The 26,027-nt window shown below is 41.6% G+C and overlaps 1 protein-coding gene across 1 annotated transcript; it reads left to right on the forward strand.

Annotated features, from left to right (window-relative positions):
• Nucleotides 1-533: 533 nt before the first annotated feature.
• ube2a (ubiquitin-conjugating enzyme E2A (RAD6 homolog)) lies at nucleotides 534-23,045 on the forward strand. The gene is made up of 6 exons (XM_060832432.1): nucleotides 534-705; nucleotides 921-1,001; nucleotides 1,417-1,442; nucleotides 6,396-6,485; nucleotides 11,139-11,227; nucleotides 21,920-23,045. Exons 1-6 carry the CDS (start codon nucleotides 662-664, stop codon nucleotides 22,046-22,048), a joined length of 459 nt encoding a protein of 152 aa, XP_060688415.1. The 5' UTR covers nucleotides 534-661; the 3' UTR covers nucleotides 22,049-23,045.
• The last annotated feature ends 2,982 nt before the right edge of the window (nucleotides 23,046-26,027 follow it).

Genomic DNA, 26,027 nt, shown 5'->3' on the forward strand with positions numbered 1-26,027 from the left:
TTAAACATGGGGTGGTTTGCACCCGAACACGGGAAGTGCTTAAAGCAATGAACCGGATCACTTTCCCCTCACTCCTTTTAATTTTGCAGACTGGGCGAAGGTAAGATATAATGGTTAAAAACAGCAGTCGAGTTTGCAAGCAGGTTTTCTACGGTATTTGTTTGTTTCAGGGCGCGTTCTCGTTACCCCCGAAACAAGATTGTGAAAGGGCCTGGGGAACGTCTGATGACGAACTTATTTGTCAAGTCCCATCTCACTCACGTGACCGTCAATAATTAGCCCCGCGGAAGGTACCATTGCAATCCGCTGGCGCGTGTGGAGTGTGGGGATAAGCGTGTCATTGACAGAGGCAACTTCGCAATAAGGTGACGGCCAGCCTCCCTGAGCAATGGGAAGAAACTCGAGAGGGTTCGATTTGAAGGTGAATATTAGTTTTGTCAGGGTCGTTTGTCGGATGGGGTGAAATAAGTGTCAGGTGTCCCCGCCTCCTTTTATTCCTCCCCTGCGCTGGTAATGGGATTGTCCATGGAACGTTCAGAGAGCCGGATCGAACGTTCAGTAACAATATTCTTTGATACGTGTCGGCGGCGAGTGTTGCAAAAAGCCGCTGCGTTCCTTCCGCTCTTTATGTCCCTTTATTAACCCACAAACCGCGGCAGAGATGTCCACCCCAGCTCGGAGGCGTCTAATGAGGGACTTTAAACGGTAGGAGGGTGGCTGGGCTGGGGTAGGAATTTCTTTTTCTCTCTCGTCCTCCACCCTCCCTTCTTCCTCTCTCACTTAACATGGCGCTGCTTTGACTTTTAAATATGGAAACGCAGTGGGCCCGCTGGCTCGGATCGAGGGAGATGGGTTCGCTTTAGCTGTTCATGTTTAAACCGCCCTCCTTCTCCTCTCTTCCTCCCCTCCCCCGATTTCAGGTTGCAAGAGGATCCTCCAGCCGGTGTGAGTGGAGCGCCCTCGGAAAACAACATCATGGTGTGGAATGCAGTGATATTTGGGTGAGTGATGACTGATTCCTTTCTCTCTTTATCCCCCCTCCCGGAGGAGTTGAGATCTGGGGGATAGATTCTCATCTTTTTTTTTCCTCGCTGTCTCTCCCTTTTCCCCCACCTATGTCGGTCAACGCCTGGCCCAGCTAATACTTCCCAACTTCGTGTAGTGGTGTTACTAAGCTGCTGTGGCAGTGGTTTATAGACTTGTTCTAAAACACTTTATTTGCACACATTTGTTTATCCATTTCAAAACAGGGCGGTACAGGATCTGTGGGGAAACTACTGTACCTGTTTAATTAGTACATCCCCGTGTGTTAGATCGACTTTTTAAAGTATTGATTTGAAGGATTATTACACATTTATAATGTTATTTTCTCTCTTTCCTTACACCCCCCCCCCCCCCCCCCCCCATTCCATGCAGGCCAGAGGGAACCCCTTTTGAAGATGGTGAGTCAACGTCTTGAAGAAATGAGTGAAGTTTGCTTGATGAATACAACATTGTCCTGAAATCCAGTGAAAAAACTATTTTTTTGCCCGTGTGTGTGAAGGCAACGGGACTCTTTTAAAAAAGATATCCAGACTTGTATTTATATTTTTGGTAGTGAGCAAGTATAATTCAATGGAATAATGTACAGTGGGAGTGGGGTGGAGAATAATGTTCGGACAGTGGGCGATAAGTGTGTATTTTTGTGTTTTGCAGCAGCCGTATTTCCTGTTTGTGGAGATGATGCCTCTTGTTGATTTTCTAAACTCAAATGCAGATCACTCCTGTGTTTTCAAACAAAGCCAGTCTTTAACACTAACTTAAGAGTTTGAGTATTGCAACTTCCTGGTTTGGGTGGTTGTCATCCAGGAAGCAGTTTTCTTGCAAGGTTAAGTGTATTTTAGAACAAATTGATTTTGTGTGTTGCTGTGTATAGGAATATTAAGTAGCTACATTTCTTCAGTTGGGTGACAGATTCAGGCTTTTACTTTCTTACTATGAGTATGTTTAGAGATGGAAATTTGGGATGTAGTTTGTGGTACCTCATTGCTCACCTACGTCCTTGTAATTTGACAGGAACACAACATGTAGAAGTGTGCCTTTGAAGCAAAAACAAATAGCAGTGAAGCTCTTTTGATTGTAATTTGGATGGGCAGCTCATGTTGACCAAACTGGATTAAAATGATTGGTGTCAGTGAAGTATAACCCTGTATTTGTAGGATTCTGTAAATGTAACTTGATAGAGATGTGTGCTGTGATGCAGGACGTTGTGCATTTGACGACTCCGCTTGTGGGTTGCTATGTACAATATGTAAGTCTGCTCAAACAGCAACTGAATACAGCCTTCGCAAATTTAAATTCAGCTGAGAGTTAGTAAATTTTTGTTCTAACTCTAAAGTGAGGAGCTGGAAAACGGGAGTGAGCTACTGTATTCTATTTGCAGTGACCTTCGGGTCTCCATTTATGAACAGAACAAATGGTGTAAATTTTCAGACTGGGTTTCAGATGTCAATAAATTGGAGTTCTTTATAAATCAAAATGAATATTTCTAAAGCTTGAAAATACAGTTGACCAGAATACTGTTAACTGTTCTGAATTTTTATGATGGGCCGCTTGCATATTGTATATGTTGTGCCACAGTTTGATGGAAGCCGGGCCCACATCAGCAGTGATGAGCTCTGGGTCTCGGTTATGCCATTCTGAATAGTTGAGAAAGATAAGAGGGAATCAAATTTTTTCCCTCTGGACCTTTTTGACGGGCTGTGTGGAATTGGAAGTAGCTGTGCTTCGTTTTTGATAGTTGCATGCGTCCTCTTTGCTGGTGAACAAGTCAGTAAGGGTTAACGGAATTCATTATTTCACTATGCTGCAGCCAAATGGTCAGTAGACAAGAGTTAGGAGCAGGGCTGAAAGAGAAGTTGTTGCAGTTGACTCCTGAGCCATATTATTAAATTGGATATGCATGTGAAAGATGACAACTTGTTGGGAAGCAGGGGTGAGGTATTACTTACAGAAATTCCACAGCATGTAAACAGGCTGGCTCCTGCTTGCGTTTATACTGTTTGCCAGCGCACTCCTGTTTTTATCTAACTTTATTGACGTCCATCTCTACTCTTTTTTTTCCCCCCCTTTATGCTCATCCATCTTCCTCTTGAGTGCATTTGTTTATTTTTTTGTTTCGGTAACTTATTATGGTATTGAGTGTCACCTTATTACAGTACATACTTTATTAATGACTGTCTTATCTCTGATGTCTATTAATTTTTGTTCTTTAAGTAAATGTAGAAGTTTACTTCATGTCTACCCCGCTGAATCTTTTCATTACCTTTTAACGCTTGCCTCTCAGTTTTCTATTTTCTGGACAGCATATTCAGGCTTTCCAGAGAGTTGTTATTTCTCAGTTCTGTCAAGTTTTTTTTTTGTAATTATAGCCACTGTTGAAAGTCGTCTTTATAACACAGACCGGAATAATGCCCTGTTCCTCCAAGTGTGTTCCAGCAGAGGTTTTTCTAGTTTACCATGGATTTCCTGCATTTCAGTTGTTCTCTGTGAATCCCAATGCTTGGTTTCACTTTTTTTTTAACGTTTTATCAACCCGTGGGGAGAGATTTTTAATTATTAAGGCAATTGAGAGTTACAGTGAAAAGCAGGAAAATGTAGTTGAGGATAATTAGATCAGCTTCATTTGCTCCTATGTTTTATGGTGCTACTGTTAATTATATGCCTGTTCTCTGTATGATGCCAATTGTAAACATTTTCTTAAGAGCTGACAGATATGAAGAACTGGATTCCTTCTGGGCTGTAAGATTCTGTGTATTACTAGCTGGGAGGCAGGAAGCTTTTTTTCTTATTCCTCAAATTTGATTCTTACCAAAGAGCAGTTGCTGGCAAAATCATTCCACTTTGTTTATGACTGCTGTGAATATTGGCCAGCCATTTGAATAGGAGGTGTTATTATCAAGTCAGATTTCCAACTGTGCCCAGTGAGCAAAGAGATACCTTTTCAGCACAGTCACTAAACAGATATCATGGTAAAGGGTGGTGGATTTTGGCTTTGTCTTCTCCCACTCCCAGCCAAGAAGTCTGAATTCAGCCCTGATTTTTATTTTTCACTAACATCTTTAGGGGATGTGGGTTAAAACGGTCGGCCTTGTTTTTAATGCCAGTCCCAAATTACCCTTTTAGAAGATGGTGGAGAGCTGCTACTTTGAACTGCTTTATTCCATCTGGTGCAGGAACACCAGCAGTGCTGCTTCAGCATTTTGATTCTGTTGACAGTAAAGGAATACCAGCACAGTTTCAAGTCAGCGTGGTGTTACAATCACTTAAAGCAAAATACAGCAGATGGTGCAGATCTGAAATAGAGTGCTGAAGAAACCCCACAATTCTGGCAGTATTTCTGTAGAGAGAGAGAGAGAGAAGCACTGTGTAAAGTTTCTAGCCGATAGACTGTTGCTGAGGTGTCAAGGTCAGTTAGCTCAACAGGGATTAAGATGGTTGCTTTGCATCGGCGGTCCATGGGCTGAGTATTTTAGTATTGCTTACATTTTCCTTCATTAGTTTGTAGGCTGGATCTGGTTTGGTTATTTCAGATTATTAAAACTGGCACTAACTAACTAAATCGTAATTTCTAAACTCAAATGAGAGTCATAGCGATGTACAGCATGGAAACAGACCCTTCGGTCAAACCCGTCCATGCCAACCAGATATCCCAACTCGACCTAGTCCCACCTGCCAGCACCTGGCCCATATGCCTCCAAATCCTTCCTGTTCATATACCCATCCAAATGCCTCTTAAATGTTGCAATTGTACCAGCCTCCACCACATCCTCTGGCAGCTCATTCCATACACGTACCACCCTCTGCGTGAAAAAGTTGCTCTTTAGGTCCCTTTTTATGTCTTTCCCCTCTCGCCCTAAATCTCTGCCCCTCTAGTTCTGGACCCCTCCACCCCAGGGAAAATACTTTGTTTATTTACCCTATCCATGCCCCTTATAATTTTATAAACCTCTATAAGGTCATCCCACAGCCTCCGACGCTCCAGGGAAAACCGCCCCAGCTTGTTGAGGACTCCCTATTGCTCAAATCCTCCAACCCTGGCAACATCCTTGGAGAGGTTTTATTTCCTATCAGTTGCATGAGAATGGTGGCATGCTGGGAAAAATGCGGCAGGTCAGGCAGCATCTGAGAAGCAGGAGAATCGATGTTTCAGGCCAGAGCCCTTCTTCAGGAAGAGGCTTGTGAGCTGAGGGGGTGGAAAGATAAATGGGAGGGGGAGAAGGCAGCTGACAGTGTGATAGGTAGATGGAGGTGGGGCTAATGGTGATAAGTCAGAGGTGGGTGGAGCAGATAGGTGGGAAGGAAGATGGACAGGTAGGACAGTTCATGAGGGCGGTGCTGAGTTGGAAGGTTGGAACTGGGGTAAGGTAGTGGGGAGGAGAAATGCAAGTAGGCATGCTGTCTCTGCATTGTAGAGGAGATCACATTGGTTGCAACATATACAGTAAATGACGCGTGGAAGTGCAGGTAAAACTGATGTAGAAGGCTCCTTTGGGGCCTGGGCGGGGGGAAAGAGAAGGGATACCTACTTGCGGTTCACTTTGGAGAACATCTCCCAGAACGCCCACACCGACCAACCCCACCGCTCTGTGGCCGAACAGTTCAACTCCCTCCCCCGACTCTGACGAGGACATGCAGGTTCTGGACCGCCTCCGTCGCTACACCCTCACCATCCGACCCCTGGAGAAAGAATGCCACATCTTCTGCCTTTGGACCCTCCAACCACACAGAGCACCAATGTGGATTTCAACAGTTCCCTCCTCACCACCACAGACACGCACTCCCAGTTCCAATCTTCCAACTCAGCACCACCCTCAATACCTGTCCTATTTGTCCATCTTCCTTCCCACCCATCGGCTCCAGCCTCCCCTCTGACCTATCACCTTCACCCCCACCTGTAGCCACTTATCTCTCTCTCTCAGCTACCTTCTCCTCTTCCCTCTTCCCCACCCCACCTTGGCTCACAAGCCTCGTTCCTGTTGAAGAATTCTTGCCCAAAATGTCGAATCTCCTGCTCCTCCGATGCTGCCTGACCTGCTGGTGCTTTTCCGGCACCAAACTCTGGACTCTGATCTTCAGCATCTGCGGTCCTCACTTTCTCCCTGTTGCATAAGTATAGCCCATCCTCTAGAGGCAGGAGCCAGTGGGCTGCTTGTTTACTGGAATATGCAGGTGCCCTTAGTGAATCTTTTTCCTTTTTTGTATGTATTGAGATCCAAGACCCTTGTTGCATCATGGAGGATTAACTTTGGAAACTGCAGAATTCTTAGTTATGTACAGCTATCATTTCTCCATTTAACATCAATGATTGAATCCTGTCTCTCTCTCTCTCTCTCTCTCTCTCCTTATCGTTCCAGGTACTTTTAAGCTCACGATAGAATTCACAGAAGAATATCCAAACAAGCCTCCCACAGTTAGATTTGTTTCAAAAATGTTTCACCCAAATGGTATGTAAATAAAAATATTCATGTCTGTTGAAATATAATTATGTGGCTTAATTGTGGGTGTTTTATTAATAATAGTAATTGATAAACCAAGCTCATAGTAGATGGATGCAACCTTATACCTGGTATTATCTGCCATCAGCTTCATGACCACTGGGGCAGTTTTGCTCATTTCTGTTATTGTCTCCTTACACTGAGTCTTGTGTCCACATTGGCACCCATTCTTGTGCCCACATTCTTCCTTCCCGTTTTCCTGAGAGGGCAGCTCTCATTCGAGAGGATCTTCTCTGTGACGTTGAAGTGCCACAGTCTCCTGTTCTCCTCTGTGAGTTGCCATTTCTCCAGCACACTTGCTTAAACAATAGAACGTCATCTATTCTGATATGTCCAGCCTAACAGAACCGAGCTTTGATCATGTTCCTGCTGCCATGTATTCTAGTATTACATTTGGAGAAAATAAATACAAGTAGTCATGTTCTAAATGTGCATTTTGAACGTCAGAATCGCTAACAGAAAGCTCCTGCTAGAGAATGGCTTACTCCTTTGTTGAAATCTGTATCTGTGGTCACTTTTTAGGCTAAATGTAGAATAGAACTTCTCTCAGGTCTAGTACCCTTCTGTTTTGTACCTGTGAGACATCCTTCCTATTTCCCATGCTAGATTTCCTCTGGCATAAGTTTTGTGTTGGACTACTCCACAACAGGTGGATTAAGACTGGCCAAGAACATGAAGAGACCTTTCATCCTTAATTTAGGTTCAGAAGTCAAGAATCCTTACTCCATCAGGCCTTCGCGACCACACCTGCCATATTGTGATCATACAGGCATAGAGACGTACAGTATGGAAGCAGACACCACTTCAACCCGTTCGTGCTGACGAGATATCCTAAGCTAATCTCGTCCCATTTGCCAGCACTTGGCCTGTATCCCCCTCGACCCTTCCTAACTCATACACCTATCCAGATGCTTATTAAATGTGGAATTGTACCAGCCCTCTCCACATCCAGTAACTCATTCCATACAGACACCACCCTCTGTGGAAAAGTTGCCCTTTAGGTCCGTTTTAAATCTTTCCCCTCTCACCATAAACCTATGCCCTCTAGTTTGGGACTCCCCACCTCAAGGAAAAGACCTTGGCTCTTTTGGTTGGCTAACGTGATGCCACTGTTTAAGTAAGGAGGTAAGGTCAAGCCAGGAAACTATAGACCTGTGAGCCTGATGTCATTGGGGGGGTGGGGAGGGGGGGGGGAGGGGGAGTTGTTGGAGGGCATCCTGAGGGACAGGATGTACATGTATTTGGAAAGGCAAGGACTGATTTAGGGATAGTCAGCATGGCTTTGTGCATTGGAAATAATGTCTTATAAAGTGGATTGAGTTTTTTTGAAGAAGAAAGAGGTTTAATGAAGGCAGAGCAATGGATGTGATCTACGTGGACTTTTAGTATGGCATTCAACAAGGTTCCCCATGGGAGACTAGTTAGCAAAGTCAGATGTCATGGAATACTGGGAGAAATAGCCATTTGGATACAGAACTGCCTCAAAGGTAGAAGACAGAGGCTAATGGTGGAGGGTTGTTTTTCAGACTGCAGGCGTGTGTCCATTGGAGTGTCACAAGAATCGGTGCTGAGTCTACTACTTTTCATCATTTATATAAATGATTTGGATGCAAGCATAAGAGGTACAGTTAGTAAGTTTGCTGATGACACCAAAAGTGGAGATGGAGTAGACAGTGAAGAAGGTTACCTCTCATTACATTGGGATCTAGATCAGATGGGCCAGTGGGCTGAGAAGTGGCAGATGGAGTTTAATTCAGATAAGTGAGGTGCTGTATTTTGGGAAAGCATATCTTAGCAGGACTTAATGGTAAGGTCCTAGGGAGTGTTGCTGCATAAACAGACCTTGGAGTGCAGGTTCATAGCTCCTTGAAAGTGGAATCGCAGGTAGATAGGATAGTGAAGAAGGCATTTGGTATGCTTTCCTGTATTGAGTACAAGGGTCGGGAGGTCATGTTGTGGCTGTACAGGACATTGGTTAGGCCACTGTTGGAATATTGGTGCAATTCTGGTCTGTTTCCTATCGGAAGGATATTGTGAAACTTCGAAGGGTTCAGAAAAGATTTACAAAGATGTTGCCAGGGTTGGAGGATTTGAGCTAGAGGGAGAGGTTGAATAGGCTGGGGCTGTTTTTCCCTGGAGTGTTGAAGACTATGGGGTGACCTTTATCGAGGTTTATAAAATAATGAGGGGCATAGATAGGATAAATAACAAAGTCTCTTCCCTGGGGTGGGAGACTCCAGAACTAGAGGGTCTAGGTTTAGGGTGAGAGGGAAAAGATAGGAGAGACCTGAGGGGCAATCTTTCCACGCAGAGGGTGGTAAGTGTATAGAATGAGCTGCCAGAGGAAGTGGTGGAGTCTAGTACGACTGCAACATGTAAGAGTTATCTGGATGCGTATGTGAATAGTGAGGGTTTGAAGAGATATGGGCCAGGTGCTGGCAGGTGGGTTTGGGATATCTGGTCGGCGTGGACAAGTTGGGCCAAAGTGTCTCTTTCCGTGCTGTACATCTGACTCTCTTTTACCAATCCATGCCCCTCTTTACAAACTTCTATCAGGTCAGCCCTCAGCCTCTGATGCTTCAAGGAAAACCACCCCAGCCTATTTAACCTCTCTCTAGAGCTCAAATCCACCAACCCTGGCAACATGCTTGTAAATCTTTTCTGAACGCTTCCAAGTTTCACAATATCCTTCCTTTAGGAGGGAGACCAGATTATACACACTATTCCAAAGTGGCCTAACCAATGTCCTGTACAGCTGCAATATGACCTCCCAATTTCTATACTCAATGCTCTGACCAACAAAGGAAAGCATACCAAACACCGCCTTTACTACCCTATTTACCTGCAACTCCACTTTCAAGGAACTATGAACCTGCACTCCAAGGTCTTTTTGTTCATCAGTGCTCCCCAAGATCTTACCATTAAGTGTATAAATCCTGCCCTGATTTGCCTTTCCATTATACAGCACCTTATCTAACTTAAACTCCAACTAGCATTCCTCAGCCCATTGGCCCACCTGATCAAGATCCCATTGTACTCTGAGGGAACGTTCTTTGCTGTCCACTCAGTCTTGATCTCTTAAGTAAGGATATATTTACCTCCAGAAGTACTGTGAAGGTTCACAAGACTGTTTGGTGGGATGGTAGGATTATAGCAGGAGATTGAGTCTGACTGGGCCTATATCCACTTTATTTAGAGGAATGAGAGGGAATTTTATTGAAATATGTAAAATGTTGACAGGACTAAACAAAACAACGCAGGTATGATGTTTCCCCTATTGTGATGTGCAGGGATTGGGGGGAGTCTAGAAGGAGGAGTGTCTCTCTCTGGAATTGGGGTAAGCCATTTTGGATGGAGTTGTGAAATTTCTTTGCTCGAAGGGTTGAGAACTTTGAGATTCTGTATCATAAGGTTTTAGAGGCCAAGTCATTGAATATAAAACGTTTGAAGAATATGGGAGTGAGTAGGAGCATATGGAATGGCAGAGCTGGCTTGATAGGCAGAATGGTACAGTTCTCCTTTGACTCAAATGGAGTGTATATTTGGGTTGTGAAGATTATTGGCTTGAGATCTAGTCCCTCCAGTTGCAATGAAAATGAGTTTCAGCAAGAGCTTCATCCTGAAGACTGCAGCCTTGTCTCTTCAGGTTTTCACACCTCTGTTGTTTGCCATTGAAGAAGAGTTACACCAGAAACGTTGACTACCCCGCCAGCTGATGCTGCCTGGCTTGCTGTGTTCTTCTGCCTGGCTACTTTTGGATTCTAACATCTGCAGGTTTTTTTTTTGTCTCTAACCAAGTTTGCCACTAGCTGGCCAGTCTGGTTAGCTGGGAAATAGTGACAAATTGCTGGAAAGAAATGACTCTTGAAATTTCTGAAAGCAGTTCTAAAGTCTAAAATGAACAATGACCTCAGCATCTATAATTCAGCTTCTAGCCAACTCATTGTATTAATTCTATCCGTACTGAATGTTCTGTCAGTGACAATCAAGCAAATTAAAAATGTTGCCAAAAATATGTTGTTGAGACCATATTTTTAAAATGTACCAATTCACAAGGGACAGTGAAAGTGATCGTTTTTGCATTTGTGATGGGTGATTTTTGATCATACCTATGTGACAGCTTCGCTCTCCTAAATCAGAAAGACCCACAATCTCTCCTCATCTTTATTGAGACCTGATACTTGTAATTCTTTCACTTGTGTCAGACTGTTGGAATGCTGCTTAACTTAGAGATCAGGTTCAAAAGCTGAAGTGTTTTCAGCGGTGACATGAACTTCTCAGCTCATGAAATTCTAGTCTCCGTGGACAAACAACTTTGAAAGACAGATGGGTTTTGCTGCCTTCAGTTCTGTTGCCAAAATACACTTTTAATGTGTAGTAAAAGGAATGTTGTCATCCAGATTAGAGTTTCAACTGTATCTCACGTTGGCCAGAAATGCTGCTGAGTTCAATGCTGTTATTTTATTAAATGAAGGTGTTTTTGAATAAGTGGCTTAATTTAAAAAACTTCTGATTTTTTTTGGATATATGTTTTTTTTTCCATAGTTTAAAGGAAACTGAATCCATTGCCATGGAGTATTTATTGTTTTTTTTATTCTGTAGTCTATGCAGATGGCAGTATATGTTTGGATATACTGCAGAATCGCTGGAGTCCAACATATGACGTGTCTTCAATCTTAACATCTATACAGGTAAGTATACTATGTATCCTGTTGAATATGACCCTTTTCCTCCAGTGTCAGTCAAGTAGGAAGAGTAGTCTTCTGCCAATCTTTCAGCAGTCTGTAGCTCACCATTTTGAAGTGCAGAAAATTCTTTATTCCCTCCCCCACCAGCAACACTACTTTTTTGCCTTGTTAGGATGTATCTGCCTCTGCGCCAGCACACTGTGTCCCAGTTCAGACTGGAACTTAATGTGTTCCGAAATTGCAGAAACAAGTGCATGTTGTAACTTTTTTTTTGAAAAGAGAAACTTTTTCTCTGACTCGGAGATGTGGCCCTACAGGTTTTTGGCAGCCCTTGGGTATCGCGATCAAATGGCGATTTTTATGTTCCAAAAATGTGCTTTACTCATAAAGTATGTAAAGGTGTTTGGCAGTACATTTCAACATTGACGATCCTTAAAACGCAAAACTGAGCAATTGTTTAATTTAGTTTGTAACACTGTGCTAAAACTGACTGGGAGATGAGGTTAAAGGTCGGTGGATATGCAGCGGTAGACATTAAAGGAGATATCATCAAGCTCAACATGGATACATTCCAGTAAGAGAGAGAGGCTGTAGGATTATACATAACTGCTGCCTGTGGTTAATGAAGGGAATTAAGGATAGAATCAAGTTGAAGGGAGTGTCCAACTCTTCAAAAATTTCCGAACGATCAGAAGATTGCACAACTTAAGAAACTAATGGTAACTGGAAATAGATAAATCTGTGGTGAAGAATTTCTACACCCATGTTTAATAAGGACAAGTTACTATTCCTGAAAGTTCCCCTCTAAGCCACTCCTTACCCTGACCTGAAGGATATCACTGATCCTTTATTGTTACTGCGTTAAAATCCTGGAAACTCCCCTCCCTGAAGGCATTGTGGGTCTACTTACAGCACATGGACTGAAACTGGTCAAGAAGGCAGCTCACCATCACCTTCTCAAGGGCATCTAGGCAATAAATGCTGGCTAGCCAGTGACCTCCCATCCCATGAGTGAAGTTTTAATAAAAAAACTAAAGGGAGCATTGGACCTGTTTGCATTCTCTGGGTAGGAGAGTAAGTTAGGGAGTCTGCAAAGGAAAGTGAATAGACTGAGGACAAAATATTGGCAGATGGACTAATGTGGGAAGATGTAACTTCTCCAGTTTGACATGGAGAATAAAAGAAACACTTCTTCAAATGTGTTCTTATAAAACTCTTCAGTGCAGAGGGATCTGGGTATCCTAGAACAAATCCAGCAAAAGCTAGTATCCAGGAACTGCGAGGGACCAATAGAATGTTGATTGTGAGGGGATGTGACCACGAAGCTAAATGTTTGCTGTATTTGTATAGGGAGGTGATGAGACTACATTCTGAAGTATTGTGTACAGTTCAGATCTCATGGCTTCAGCAATAATTATAATTGCATTAGAAGTAGCTCTGAAAGTTCACTTGGCTGATTCCTGGGATAAAGCAATTATTGTATTGAAGAAGGTTGGACAAGTTGAGGCTTAGTTTAGTACAACAAGAAGTAATTTCATTGACACGTGAGATTATAACATTGATTATTGAGGGGACTGGGTGGAGTGGCACAGTCTAATTAAATGTGACCAGGTCCATCTCTCAAGTCTAAATGTCTCCTCTAATCCTGCTGTTTGTCGGAAGGCATTGGACACCCCTGAGTATGTCTGCATCTTTCCTGACTGACTCAGCAAACGATGTAATGGCAGCACCCGAATGGGATGGGGCACCCATGCCTGACTTCAGTTTGCATCAGAAAGCTTTCAGATTCCCACGAGTTGATTTTAAACACTGATGCTGATGTGGGGCAGTTGGGTCCAATTGTGGATTTTCTCCCCAAAGCAACTTTTGGACAGCAAAGCTATCGTGTCAGGGTGCATTATTCTGCTAAAGGCAAAATGATAGGGCATACATCCACTTTCCTTGTACTACACATGGCCTTCCAGTACCTGAGGCATAGTTGGATCTTTCTGATCAGTATAATGCATGTTTGGTCGGTTGACCACTAGCTCCCAGCACGGGATCCTTTACAATATTTTGTAGTCCATATTAAGTAGTGAATTGGGCTGCCAATTTTGAATTTCGTCCCCCTCCTTCCACTTGCAGATGAGTGATGATCCTTTTCCTTGTGGATGCTGTTATGTATTGGCCAAATGTGTACCTTCGTGCACTTCCAGCAGGTCTGTGCGGATTAACAGCTGACTACTACACTGCTGGTAAACTGATCACCTTCAGGAGTTTCACTCATCTCAGGTGGCCTAATGGTCTTTGTCAACTCATCCTTGGAGTTCCCAAGGGTAATTGTCATTATTTACTATTTTTGAATATTTGATCTTCGAATGCAGAGTAAATTTTCAAAATTTTCAAAATTTGCCAGCAGATGGAGTTTAATTTGGATAAACGTGAGGTGTTGCATTTTGGTAAACATACAAGGGCAGGACTCAGATAATGGTAGGGCCATGTATAATGTCAAACAGAAACCTTGGGGTTCAGGTGCATAGTTTTTTAAAATTTGCATCACAGGTAGATGGGGTGGTTAAGGACACTTGCCTTAATTTCTCAGACTGTTGAGTATAGGAGTTGGGACATCATGTTGAGATTTTACAGGATGATGGCGAGGCCACTTCTGGAGTACTGTGTACAGTTACTGTCACCCTGCTCCAGGAAGGATATTATTAAATTGGACAGGGTTCAGAAAAGATTTAGCAGGATGTTGCTGGGACTGGAGGGTTTGAGTTATAAGGAGAGGCTAATTCTGACTAAATTGCTCCACAACAATCCTAGACTCTGACTCCAATGGCCTTCTCTCAATTTCTATGAAATGACTGAAGCTAAGCAATTAGGACTCTGGGTTTCACATTACCCGATGTTCATTAAACCTGTTGGACATTGACTAGAACAGCCTTAGCTGGCTGTCTTCTCACTATTTAGAAACTGAGGTAAAGCGGAACATTCACCTATAAATTACAACATGTTACCACCATGTCCAGCCTCAATCTGTCTGTGCACCTTTCCTACAGCCAGCAGGTATAGCCCTGCACACTCACCCTGCTTCAATTATCCTTTTATCATTCTCGCCTTTGACCCCCATTGACTCTATTCTTAAATGTGACCTGAGTTGCTTTTCACGTCAATTCAGCTGATTCAAATTTGCACAGTGATGTTAAACCTGGCCTCTTGTGGAATGTTATACTGTACACTGTCGTTCTGAACTAGACAATCTGGGAATGTGCCCTTAAGCTTTTCAATTCAGAGCAAGAAATTAAAACACAGCAATAATATGCAGTCAGCAGTTAAAGTATTTTACTGTTCAATTTCATAGAATTGAGTATGTAGGAGATGACTTCTCAAAAAAACAAAGGAATTTGGGGCAAAACACCATTCACCCCAACAAGCTTAGGCTGGCATTCAATATCATGGTTTATCTCGCTCAACTCTTCCACAGCCCTGGAGTAAAGAATTCCACAAGTTCACCACTCTCCAAATGAAGAAATTTCTCTTCATCTTAAATACCCTACTCAGCATCCTGAGATACCTTGCTCTTAACTGCCCTAGTGAGAGGCAACGTCCCTTTTGCAATTAAACTGTCCAGCCCCATCAAAATTCTACACCAAGATCCCTCCCCAATTCTAAACTACAGTGAATACAAACCTTGTGCTTCTGTTGCTGCTGGATTTTCAATTAAGATAGACATCCAATTCCATATGTCTGCCCTCCTCCAATGTTCATGGATTTGCCAGCTATCATGTTGAACCTGAAAAAGGACATTTCTGTAGCTGTTTTTGAGAGTTCACATTATTTTCAGATGGCAGACCCATAGCAGGGAATCTGAAAGATTAAAACACTCAACATTTGAGTTACACATCTCTGGAATAAAATAATTTTAAAAATTATTTTCTATATTTGTGATGGCTAGCTTTTTTCGTAAAGGTGAAACTTGCAGGGGAAGGCACTATTTTGGAGCAATTTGGGAATTTTATGTTGGCTTGATTGAAAGTGTGATCATAAGACGTTTGAAAAGTCTATTTTGACCCAGCCAAAGTAGTTAGGAAAGAGCGCATGGTGGTAATTTTGCTGGACTATGCTTCAGAATTTTGGGTCACATGGATTCATAATTCCATCACAGCTATTGCAACTTAAATTTGAATAATAAATCTGTAATATAAAACTGGTCTCTAGTAATGATGACTTCGAAACTTAGTTATTTAAAGACACACAATCTTTTCACTAATGCCTTTTAAGGAAGGCAGTTGTCATTCCTGCTGAAAATGTGTTGCTGGTTAAAGCACAGCAGGTTAGGCAGCATCCAAGGAATAGGAAATTCAACGTTTCGGGCATGAGCCCTTCATCAGTCTTACCTGGGCTGGTCCCCCTGAGTCTGCAGCAATGTGGTTGACTCTTAACTACCCCTGAAATGGCCTAACAAACCACTCAGTTCAAGGGCAGTTAGGGATGGGTAACATATACTAGCCTTGCCCACATTCCATAAGACTATTTTAAAGTGTGCATTCTGCAATTTCCAAAGATATGTTTTCGTGCCATTGAGAAATTTTCTTTGAATCTTGATATTAATGAAATAAATGAATGAGGTCCCAATATGGGGACAACCACTACTGGAAACTTTACATGGTGCCAAACACAAAAATTGAGGCACTTTGGTCTGTGATCTTTGTTGGAAACCTGCTCTATGTGAGACCTCGAACACAAAGCAAACCATCAGCTTCAGGGAAAAAAAATTTTTGGAGTCACTACCTAAAATGTCTCAAAACATTGTCATGCGTGATTATATCCAAAAGATAATTAAACAATGAACATGTCCTATAATAGTGATAGAGGACAGTTGCTTATGATTAGTGAAGAAATTCTGGTTTTCTTGCACTATTACAATGGGATCATCTACTGTGCAGACAGTGGCTTTAGTTTAACGGCTCTTCTGAAAGATTGCCATTTTAATAACGCAGCACTCGTTCAGTTTCACTGATCTGTTGACCTCAATTATGTGCTTAAGTTCTAGGGTGGGATTTGAAGCCAATGGTTGGTTGGTTGGTTTGCAGGAAGGCTGGCAAGTTAAGACTTCCAACTTAATCGTTTTCACCAGCGGCTCAGCACAATATTAAGGGATAAAGGAAAAACTAGGGAAGTAGGATAAGAATAGACAACCACAGTGTAAAATCTAGTGCAAGTGTGATGAGTTGAATGAAATCCTGTGTAGTTTCTATAGCAAAGAACTTATTCTTTGTGAGCTGATGGATGTTTGTACGGTAGTGAAACAATATTGTATTTCTGCCAAGTATATTAATCCAGATTGGTTATGTTGTACTCAGTCATGCTGGGCAGAGCAGAAAGCACTTTGGTATATCTCAAACCTTCCTTTTTGAAAAAGGTGGCACAGATATAATACTTTTCCTCCCAGCAACAGGAGGACTGGTATCTAAATGGTAGTTGGTACTGAGTTAAAGACGATTTTTCATGTTGCAAGCTAAGCCTGCTAGGAATGAAACTTCTCAATCTTTCTTTCAGAAGAATCCTTCATAAATACAGATTTTTATCCAGTCAGTCTTGGCTTGAGTGAGAATTCATCTTGCCACCTGGCTCCCAGCCAGTCGATAACTCCTAATATTTGTCAGCTGCATATGAATTTGGGAGTAGGTCACTCTGTCCCTTGATCCTGTTCCACCATTCAATAAGGTCAGATTACACCACCTGCCTCCCAACCCCGACACCTTTTATTCCACTTGCTTATCAAAAATCCATCTACCTCTGAGGAGTCTGCTTCTGCTGCCATTTGAGAAAGCATTCCAAAGAATTGAGAAACTTGGAAAGTAGTCATCTCCTCTCTCAAATGGGTAACTTTCAAAGTGCCCCTAAGCTCTAGATTTTCCCACAAGGGGAAACTTCCTTTCCACATCCACCTTGTCAGAACCCTTCAAACTTACATTTTTGTCAAGTTGCCCCTTACTCTTCTAAACGGCAGTAGATACAAGCTTAATCTGTCTAACTTTTCCTCCTAAAATCTGCTCGCTCTTGATGTTAATCTAGTAAACCTCTGAACTGTTTACAGTGAATTTACATCCTTCCTTAAATAAGGACACCAACACTGTACTCAGTACTTCAGAAGTGGCCTCACTAATGCCTTTTATAAATGAAGCACAATCTGTCTACTTTTATATTCAATTATCCTTCTAATAAGCAATGACATTCTGTTGGCTTTTCTAGTTTCTAGTGCCTATGTACTAATATTTATGATTCATGACTAGGGACTGAGATCCCTCTATCTTGGAGCTTTGCAATCTCTCTCCATTTAGATAATACACTTTTGCATTCCTCCTACCAAAATTCCCAACTTCATATTTTCCCACACTACACATCCCATTTGTGTGATCTTTGCCCACTGGCATAATCAAATATGTGTGTGTCGTGATCTCTTTACAACTTACATTCTTGCTTATTTTTGTTTCATTGGCAAATTTAGCAACCATATCTTCAGTACTTGCCTCCATGTTGTAACATTTTGAGGTTCTGGCACTGATTCCTCTGGCACACCACTCTTTCTACCTTGCCAGCGAGAAACTTATCTGTTTATGCTTACTGTTTCCTGTTAGCTAACCACTTTGCTTCCATGCTGATCAATGTTACTATTCGTACCAAGAGCTTTTGTTTTCCACAAAACCCTTGGATGTGGCACCTTGTCAAATGCCTTCACTGAAATATAACTATAGTGCATCCACTGGTTCTCCTTTATTCACTGCATTTTACTGTCAGACAACTCATAAGTTGGCCAAACATCATTTTTCCCCTTCACAGAACATTGTGACTACCTGATTTGAATTTTTCCCTGTTACATAGTTTGCCTTTTTGAATAAACAATTTGCTGTTTTCTAAATTTAATAGATTTGTCACTATTAGAGTTTAGGGAATTTTGAAAAATTTGAATTTGACATATCAACTATCTTATTGGCTGTTTCTTTTAAGGCCATAAGATGAAGTCCACCAGAACCCAGGAAGTTGTAAGCCTGCAGCTTGGCAACCAAACAATCCTCCTTTTTATAGTTTGTTTTTATATTTCTAACCTAACCTGCCAGCCATCTTTCAGTTTGATACTGTCTTTAACATATTAAGCCAACAACAGATGGCGAGTCCTCACATTGGAGTTTTACTTGTTTGAATTCATCTATCCTGTGTATTCTGAAATATCTTAAGTCTGTCAATGCATCTCTATAGACTATGCTTTAACTTAGTAATTCTCTTTCAAACTGAATTTAGAATTCAGTCATTCAGTGACATTTGCTGTCACCTAGGTACATCTTCATTATACAGCCATTAATTCCTTTTTCATTGCGGCATACCAGGCATGGTGTCGCATGCTTTCTATCTGGCTCTAGAACCTGCTGTTCTAAGAAACTGTACTGAAAATGTTCTAGGAATTCCTCAAGTAGCCTATCTGATTTTTTTAGTCTGTAGTACCTTACGCTTGTAACTATATCTTTCTGACATGCTCCATTTTTATTTTAAATAGTGTATCCTACTGTGTGGTTACTGTTAGGTGGATTGTGTACCACTTCCACGAGGGATGTCTTGCCATTATAATTTCTACTCCAATCATGTTTATACATCCTGCTTTCCTAAACTTAGTTTTCTCTCTCCCTCTCTCTCTATTATGCTAATACCATCACTAATTAATAGAACTATGTCTCCTTTTCCTAGCTTCCAGTCCTTCCTAAATGTCACGTACCTTTTTAATATTCTTGTCCCAATCTCGCTACCTGCATCAATTTCTTTTTAAAAGCTATCAGGTCATAATTATTTAGTTCTGTTAGCACTATCATTTCCTTAGTATTCAAAACAAAACAATGTGCATTCAGATACAGAGCATTTAGCTGTGACCTTTTTCATTATTTTTGTGCCCTCTTGCCTTATGTTGACTGACTTAGTGACTTGGATTCATACTGACTATCCCTTTCTGTCACTTCTCATACCATTTCCCACCTTCCTATCTTGGCTTGACCCTTTGAATTTTGTTTGCAAAGAAGTGTGAATTCCCCTCACTGTACTTTCCCTGACTGCCAGAATATTCATTTGTGTGCACTTACCCCTGCCTCATGGCTCTCTCTTATCAGTGTCATGGTCAGTAAAGTTATCCATCCTGCAGCACACCACCTCCTTTTATTCTTGTCCAGATCATTGCAAAGGCTGAAGCTCTTGCTCCTTCCCCTTGCCTACTAATTCTTTCCTGTCTTTCCACATTGATCAAATCAGAAGATCCTTTGCTGACAAGTGGGACTTTCTTCTGGTATGAAATATCCAAGTAACCTTTTCCCCTGCCTAATGTGCTGCACTGTCTACAACGCAGCCTCCAGCTCAGTGACACTAAGCCAAAGTTCTTTGAGTTGTAAATACATGCTGCAGGCATGTTTGCCCGATCACTGTCACATCCAGGATCTCTTCTCCTATTGTCTTTAATTTATTAACTACTTTAAAAAATAATTAATTTGATGAAATTATTTGTTTCTATTAACCTTGCTACTAGTTCCTCTACAGCTCAATCTTATGAATAAAATACATATTAACTCTTTACGAGATACTCAACAGAGTTGGCTTTTTCCTCTTGTGGTGGAGTCAGAACCGATGCATAGTGAAAGCAAAATGCACCCCCTTCCCTCCCCTTCTAACATTATCATTCGCTCAACTCGATCACTCTGTGCTCAGTTGTACTGAGGTCCTGTTTTATATACTCTGAAACTAAAGGAACTAGCTCCACCTCTGAAAAAAATAAAGTTTAAGCCAGTTTTAATTATCCAATTTCATCTGCTTTCTAGTGGACAGTTTGTACAATTCTGGGTTAAATTTAGAATTTAAACAGTAAACTTCACTGAAATGTTAAATACAAACAATTCGCTTTCTCAAAAGAGCTTAAGATATTCCTCACTCAATCTGTTCCTGCTTGTTTCAATTCTATTTTTTTAAGGATAATCAAACTATTCCTACTTTTTGTAGATATGAATACAGATAATCTGTTTAGGTGGGCCACTGTTACAAATCTGAAAACGCCTGAACCTTAAGTCAACCTGAAACCTGTCAGGATATATGGATGTTCTGATTCTGATTTACCTTTTTATTTTGGAGTTTTTTTTCATATCTGTTGGTTTACTCAAGTGAGCATGCTTCATTTGCATCAGCAGGTGATGTCAGTTATCACTTTTATTTTCCCCTCCACTCCTGAAGTTCACTTCCAGTTTGATAATGAACAGAAGCAAGTGGCTAACTGCACTCCACTGCCAAGCAAATGGCATTCGGTCTGAGCAATTGTTCTGAATGATTGATTTAAAATGTCAAGCTGAACTATTGATTGGATTAGTGGGGATTTGTCAGGTATGGTTCATCTGATGCAAACCCAAGTTGGAGCCAATGGCTTTTGTTTTTTTTTTCCTCTTTTAAACCAACAGTAGCAGGAACACTGTGACAGAGTCAGTCCCCTCAACTGAGGAGATTCTAAATCTCCTGGTTATATTTTCCTTTTTTTTTTTGTTTTCCCATACTACCACCTAATAGCAGTAGTGCTTATTATTTTCCCCAGCATCCATGTTGTGTGTGTGCAGGTGTGAGACACAGTAAAAGACAACACATGTATAAATCTTTATTCATTTTCCACCACCAGGAAGAAAGGGAACACCAGAGTGGTCAGTGACGAGCAGTGCCCTTCACATCAAAGGGCAATGCAGCGTGATCAAACAGTAAAGGGGAAGGCAGGGACTAAATCAAAATAGAGTTGGGGAAATAAAATACTCCACTCACTGCAGTGCCCTCCTCTCCCTGAAAATCTCAAGGGTGTTGGTAGACGCAGCCTTCTCGAGGGACACCCGGGCACGGAAGAGGGGCTGGCCATAACAACACCCTCCTCGGCCTGTTACCTGGACCTGTTTATGGCCTGTTTGGCCAGGCCCAGGAGCAGACCCACGCTGAGGTCCTCTGACCTACCCTCCCTCCTCCGCACCAGGTGCCCAAAGATCAGGACTGAAGTGCAACCAAAAGCGAAGGTTTTCCAGAAAACTGAAAATGGGAGAGCAAGCACCCACACCCATGTATACATGGTCCACGGACTCCACAGCACCACAGAACAAGCACTTGGGCTGGAAGTCCATTGAACCACTGTAATTTGCAGTTGCAGGGGGCTGCTGCATACAGCACCCTCCACCCCAGATCCTGAGAGAAAAGGGGGAGGACTCCCACGTAGAGCGCCCTCCAGTGGGGGGTGAGGAGTGGTGCCACTGCCTAGTGGTAAATGGACGTGTCTGAGCGGTGGATGAGGAATGGCTTTTGTTTATTGCTGCAAGATGGCTGCTTAGTTCATGAGCGTCTCGTTCTGATGATTGAATCTACCTTTGCATTTAGTCTGTTTACTCCCTGGTATGTGTATTGAAATTCACTTGTGTTCCGAAGTGTTGCCCACTGCAAGTCCAACGTGACTGTTTATGGTGCCAGATTATCTTGTACTACTGTTTTGCCATTTGATATCAATGACTAATTTATTTGTATATTGAGGTTGAGAACTTAAAGGGGAGGGGGGAATGGTAAATGCATTCAAAGGTAGATCGTCTCAGTGCTTCTACGTCAAAAGGAAACTGAATAATTACACGATTGCTTGGCTGTTGTTAATTCTTTTTTTTTGTTTCTCTATAGTCTTTACTGGATGAGCCAAATCCGAATAGTCCAGCGAACAGTCAGGCTGCACAGCTGTACCAGGAGAACAAACGGGAATATGAAAAGCGGGTATCTGCAATAGTGGAACAGAGTTGGCGGGACTGTTGACCCTGTCTAGTGCCTACGAACACTGTCAGGCCATGAGAATCATGAAGCATTTGAGTCCTTCTCGTTCTAGCATCATCGCATTATTTTGCAAGCTAAACTGCTACAATGCTGCCACCCGTCTGAAGCCTTTTTCCCTGGACGTTGAGTCAAAACACATGTTGAAGTGCATGCACTGTACCTGGGGCACTTGCCAAGGAATTTTTAATTTGACTTTCATCTATGGTCATCCACCTTTCGTGATGGTCTTTCATAGTCTGTCTGGGCAGTATCAGGCACATTAAAAAAAGAATAAAGGTGCGCTGTAACAGATACAGTGTCATTTGCTTTGCATATTTTGTGCAGCTTCTGTGTATAGCCCAGTGAATGGATTTTTCAAGGTTGGAAGAACATTGATCTGCCCCAACCAAAATCCACCATAACAGTGAAGTCTTAAATATAAATTACCAGTGGGTCAATGTCACTTCTGTTTATGTAACAGATGTGTGCCTCTTCTCTGAAGCCAGCACTCTAGTTCTTGGCCAGAAGAACTTTTACTAGAAGGTGCTAGTCTATATATTTAAAAAAAAAAAGCAATTTTTGAACTTTTTTGATAAAATGTCCGGGGTACTGGAGCTTAGCAGGGTGGTCACTCTTGTGACTGTGTTTCTAGTTCTCTGTAGCTCTGTGAGTGTAGGTGTGTGCGTGTGTGTGAGAGAGCTGTTGCTGCATGCTTTTGTTTTAATTTCCTCTAATTAAATGAAGTGCTTTTCACTTTGTCGAGAATTACAGCCATCAATAATCCCATTAGTTACGTTAGACCAAACTCGTATATTCAGATACCTAATGCAGTGATGTGGGATATGGGAAGAGACCTGTACCTTGTATTGTCTGATGTTCTAAAGTACTTTTTTTTTCTGCACATTAGTCTTTTGAAGTGACAGTATAACTTTGCACTATAGTAACCCATGTAAGAAACTGTACATTTTCTCACTACTTGTAAATAAAACTGCAACCTCGATATTGTCTCTTGTGTGACTGGACATTAGCTTACTGATCTGCTCAGCAAGCTTCCATTTTAATAATTGAAGCACACAATTGTAAAATATAACTGGAAAGGTTTTGGGGAGTCTGAAGCAGCAGACTTAGTTATTTGCTTTTTAAGTTAAATATCTCAAAGATTCACTTCACGCTGTACCATGGTCTAAACTGTTTTATTTCAGATCTAGTGGGTAGTTTATAGTTGTACTTACGAGTGGTTACATTGGTGCTTAGTTCATAAGTCTGTCAACTATTTCTAGGGCAATTATTTCAGTACATTGTGAAGACATTGTTTGAAAATTACTGTTGCTGAACAGACCCTTTTTAACGGCACGGTGGCACAGTGGTTAGCACTGCTGCCTCACAGCGCCAGGGACCTGGGTTCAATTCCCACCTCAGGCGACTGACTGTGTGGAGTTTGCACGTTCTCCCCGTGTCTGCGTGGGTTTCCTCCGGGTGCTCCGGTTTCCTCCCACAGTCCAGAAGATGTGCGGGTCAGGTGAATTGGCCATGCTAAATTGCCTGTAGTGTTAGGTAAGGGGTAAGTGTGGGGGTATGGGTGGGTTGTGCTTCGGCGGGTCGGTGTGGATTTGTTGGGCCGAAGGGCCTGTTTCCACACTAAGTAATCTAATCTAATCTAAACTTTGGACCAGATATTTGGAACTTCCAATATTTTGGATATGGGAGCATTTTTTATCATTTGTATCAGATTACAAACTTGCATAATGAGAGGATCGAGGCTAAATTGCAGATCGTTCAGCCATTAACTTGCATTTACAGCCTGAGTATATTCTAAAGACTTGCAACTGATTAGCAGGGATAAAGACAGCTTGCAGAATACTGTGTGATAGTCAGAAAATTGACTATTTTGCAATTGACATTAGTTTAAAAACATCTTGTATCACTGGACTGAATCAGTGATTCCCCACAGATTTTGTAAAGTTAGCTTGTCAGATAATTGTACACTAAACTTGCTGTTGGTAATTCATTTGTGAAAGGATGTGTAGTTTGGAATTCTTCTCTCCACTGTCTTTTTTTTGTTTTAATAAAGTGTTGAGAGAACAGTTATAACATCCAAACAGATAATTAACTTGCAATACTCATTTTTTGGGCTTGCATGAAGTATTTAATTTCTGAGGCTAATTCAAGAGGACAGTGTTTTAGTACAAGGTTGTGTAGGGAAGTACAAACAGTATAGGAATCAGGCAAAGGAACATGCAACACTTCAAGCCTTCCTTACCATTCTAATAAGATCATAGCTAATCCATCTCAGAACTCCACTTTTCTATAAATACCTTTTATAATCTGTGTTCCACAACCTTCTGAGCTAAAGGATTCCGAGCATGCATTACCTTCTGAAGAGAAATTCCTTCACATCCCTCAGTTTTAAATGAGTGTTCCCTTATTAGTTCGATTTTATACCCCTGCTGGAAACAGCTCATTGCCTATGATATGGAGCCTTCTCTTGCATGTTTCAATAAAATCACCTAAACTTTAATGAACGTGTTAGTCAACTGCTTCATCTCAGGAACCAGGCCTAGCAAATCTATTTTCGTATGCCTTCAACGTCAATAAATTCTTAAATGAGGACCAAACTTTTACATTACTCCAGATGTGGCCCACTCATACCCTGCATAGTTAAAACTCCAACCCCCTGGTCATAGGCCAAAAATCCTATAGTTTTTACTTAAAGCACCTGCATATGAACCTTTTGTGGTTAATACACAAGGACAGATTCCTCTGAGCTGCACCTTATTGGAGTGTCTCCATTTAAAATAATTGTCTGCTTTTTGATCCATTCTATCAAAGTGCGTGAACCCCCACTTTCCTACATTAAAACTCTCATCTTCAAAGAGTTTGTTTTTTTTTGCTCACTTACACAACCTACGTATAACTACACCCTTCTGTTTTCCATGGCTCTAATACTACCTTATTACACCCCCCCCCCCCCCCCCCAGATTTGACGTATCACCACTTTCACTGTATAATGCAATTTGTGGTATTATATTCCATGTAGCTGTGTGTGGCAACTTGGTTCAAATGTAACCTGCACATTGCTCCCAAAGTCATACTAAAAGCAGCCTCCTGGGCCTTTCATACCAACTTCTCAAATGTGCATTTGTACCAATTTGAAAACATGATCAACAAATAGAAGAATACTTTTCAAATGCAGAGAGAATATAAAACATTAAGCAGAATATGGAAAATACTACTTTTTTTAAAAAAAAGATTGTGCAGCCTGACCATTTGTCAACATTTACCAGTAAAGTTACCAGATAATTGTAGCGATTTTCACCTGCCCTGTTTCCAATGCTTAAAATGCAATACATGAACATTGAATTTTCCTCTTCTGTGGAATCAGGTTTCCTCCAGAATTGACTCCAAAAGTAACAAACATCTTGTCAAAAATGAATATATGGCAGAAGTGACCATATTTCAGGATCAGCTGTAGCAGCACATTATTTCTGAAAAGCTCAATCCTGTTTCCTAATCCTAGAGGCTGGCAAGATGTTAGACTGCTCAGGTAAGCCCAAACTACCACAGAAACAGGTACATAAGCTGGAGATCTGAAATTAAATGCTGCAAATGTTTCCATCTGACAGCAGAATTGATCGTTTGAAAGATCAGTTGAAACATTGACTATGTGTCTGAAAATGTTGCCTCACCTGCTAAGCGTTGACTACTTTTGTATTTTTATTCTAACATATTTAAAATTTGTTGCACTACAACAAAATGCATTTACTTATTGGGCAAGTCATTCTTTTTGACCCAAGTTAGTGTGTTTCACAGTTCAAGTCAGAAATTAGCACTCTTGGTGTGAACGCTTCAGCTTTTACTTTAGGTACGGGTATTCACACTACTCAGGATTTTCCATCTGTTTAAATGAATAGGCATTAAGTTCTGGGGCCTGCTAACCACTTCATATGACCTTTAAATTTGTTTTCCGAGCTGTGGAAGATTT

This window comes from Hemiscyllium ocellatum, chromosome 11 (genome assembly GCF_020745735.1).
Source record: "Hemiscyllium ocellatum isolate sHemOce1 chromosome 11, sHemOce1.pat.X.cur, whole genome shotgun sequence".
In the NCBI taxonomy this organism is placed as follows: Eukaryota; Metazoa; Chordata; class Chondrichthyes; order Orectolobiformes; family Hemiscylliidae; genus Hemiscyllium; species Hemiscyllium ocellatum.

Coding starts and splice junctions, on each gene's coding strand:
- ube2a (XM_060832432.1), top strand. CDS start 662: ATGTCCACCCCAGCTCGGAGGCGTCTAATGAGGGACTTTAAACG. Junction 706..920: donor CTAATGAGGGACTTTAAACG/GTAGGAGGGTGG, acceptor CCCCGATTTCAG/GTTGCAAGAGGATCCTCCAG. Junction 1,443..6,395: donor GGGAACCCCTTTTGAAGATG/GTGAGTCAACGT, acceptor TTATCGTTCCAG/GTACTTTTAAGCTCACGATA.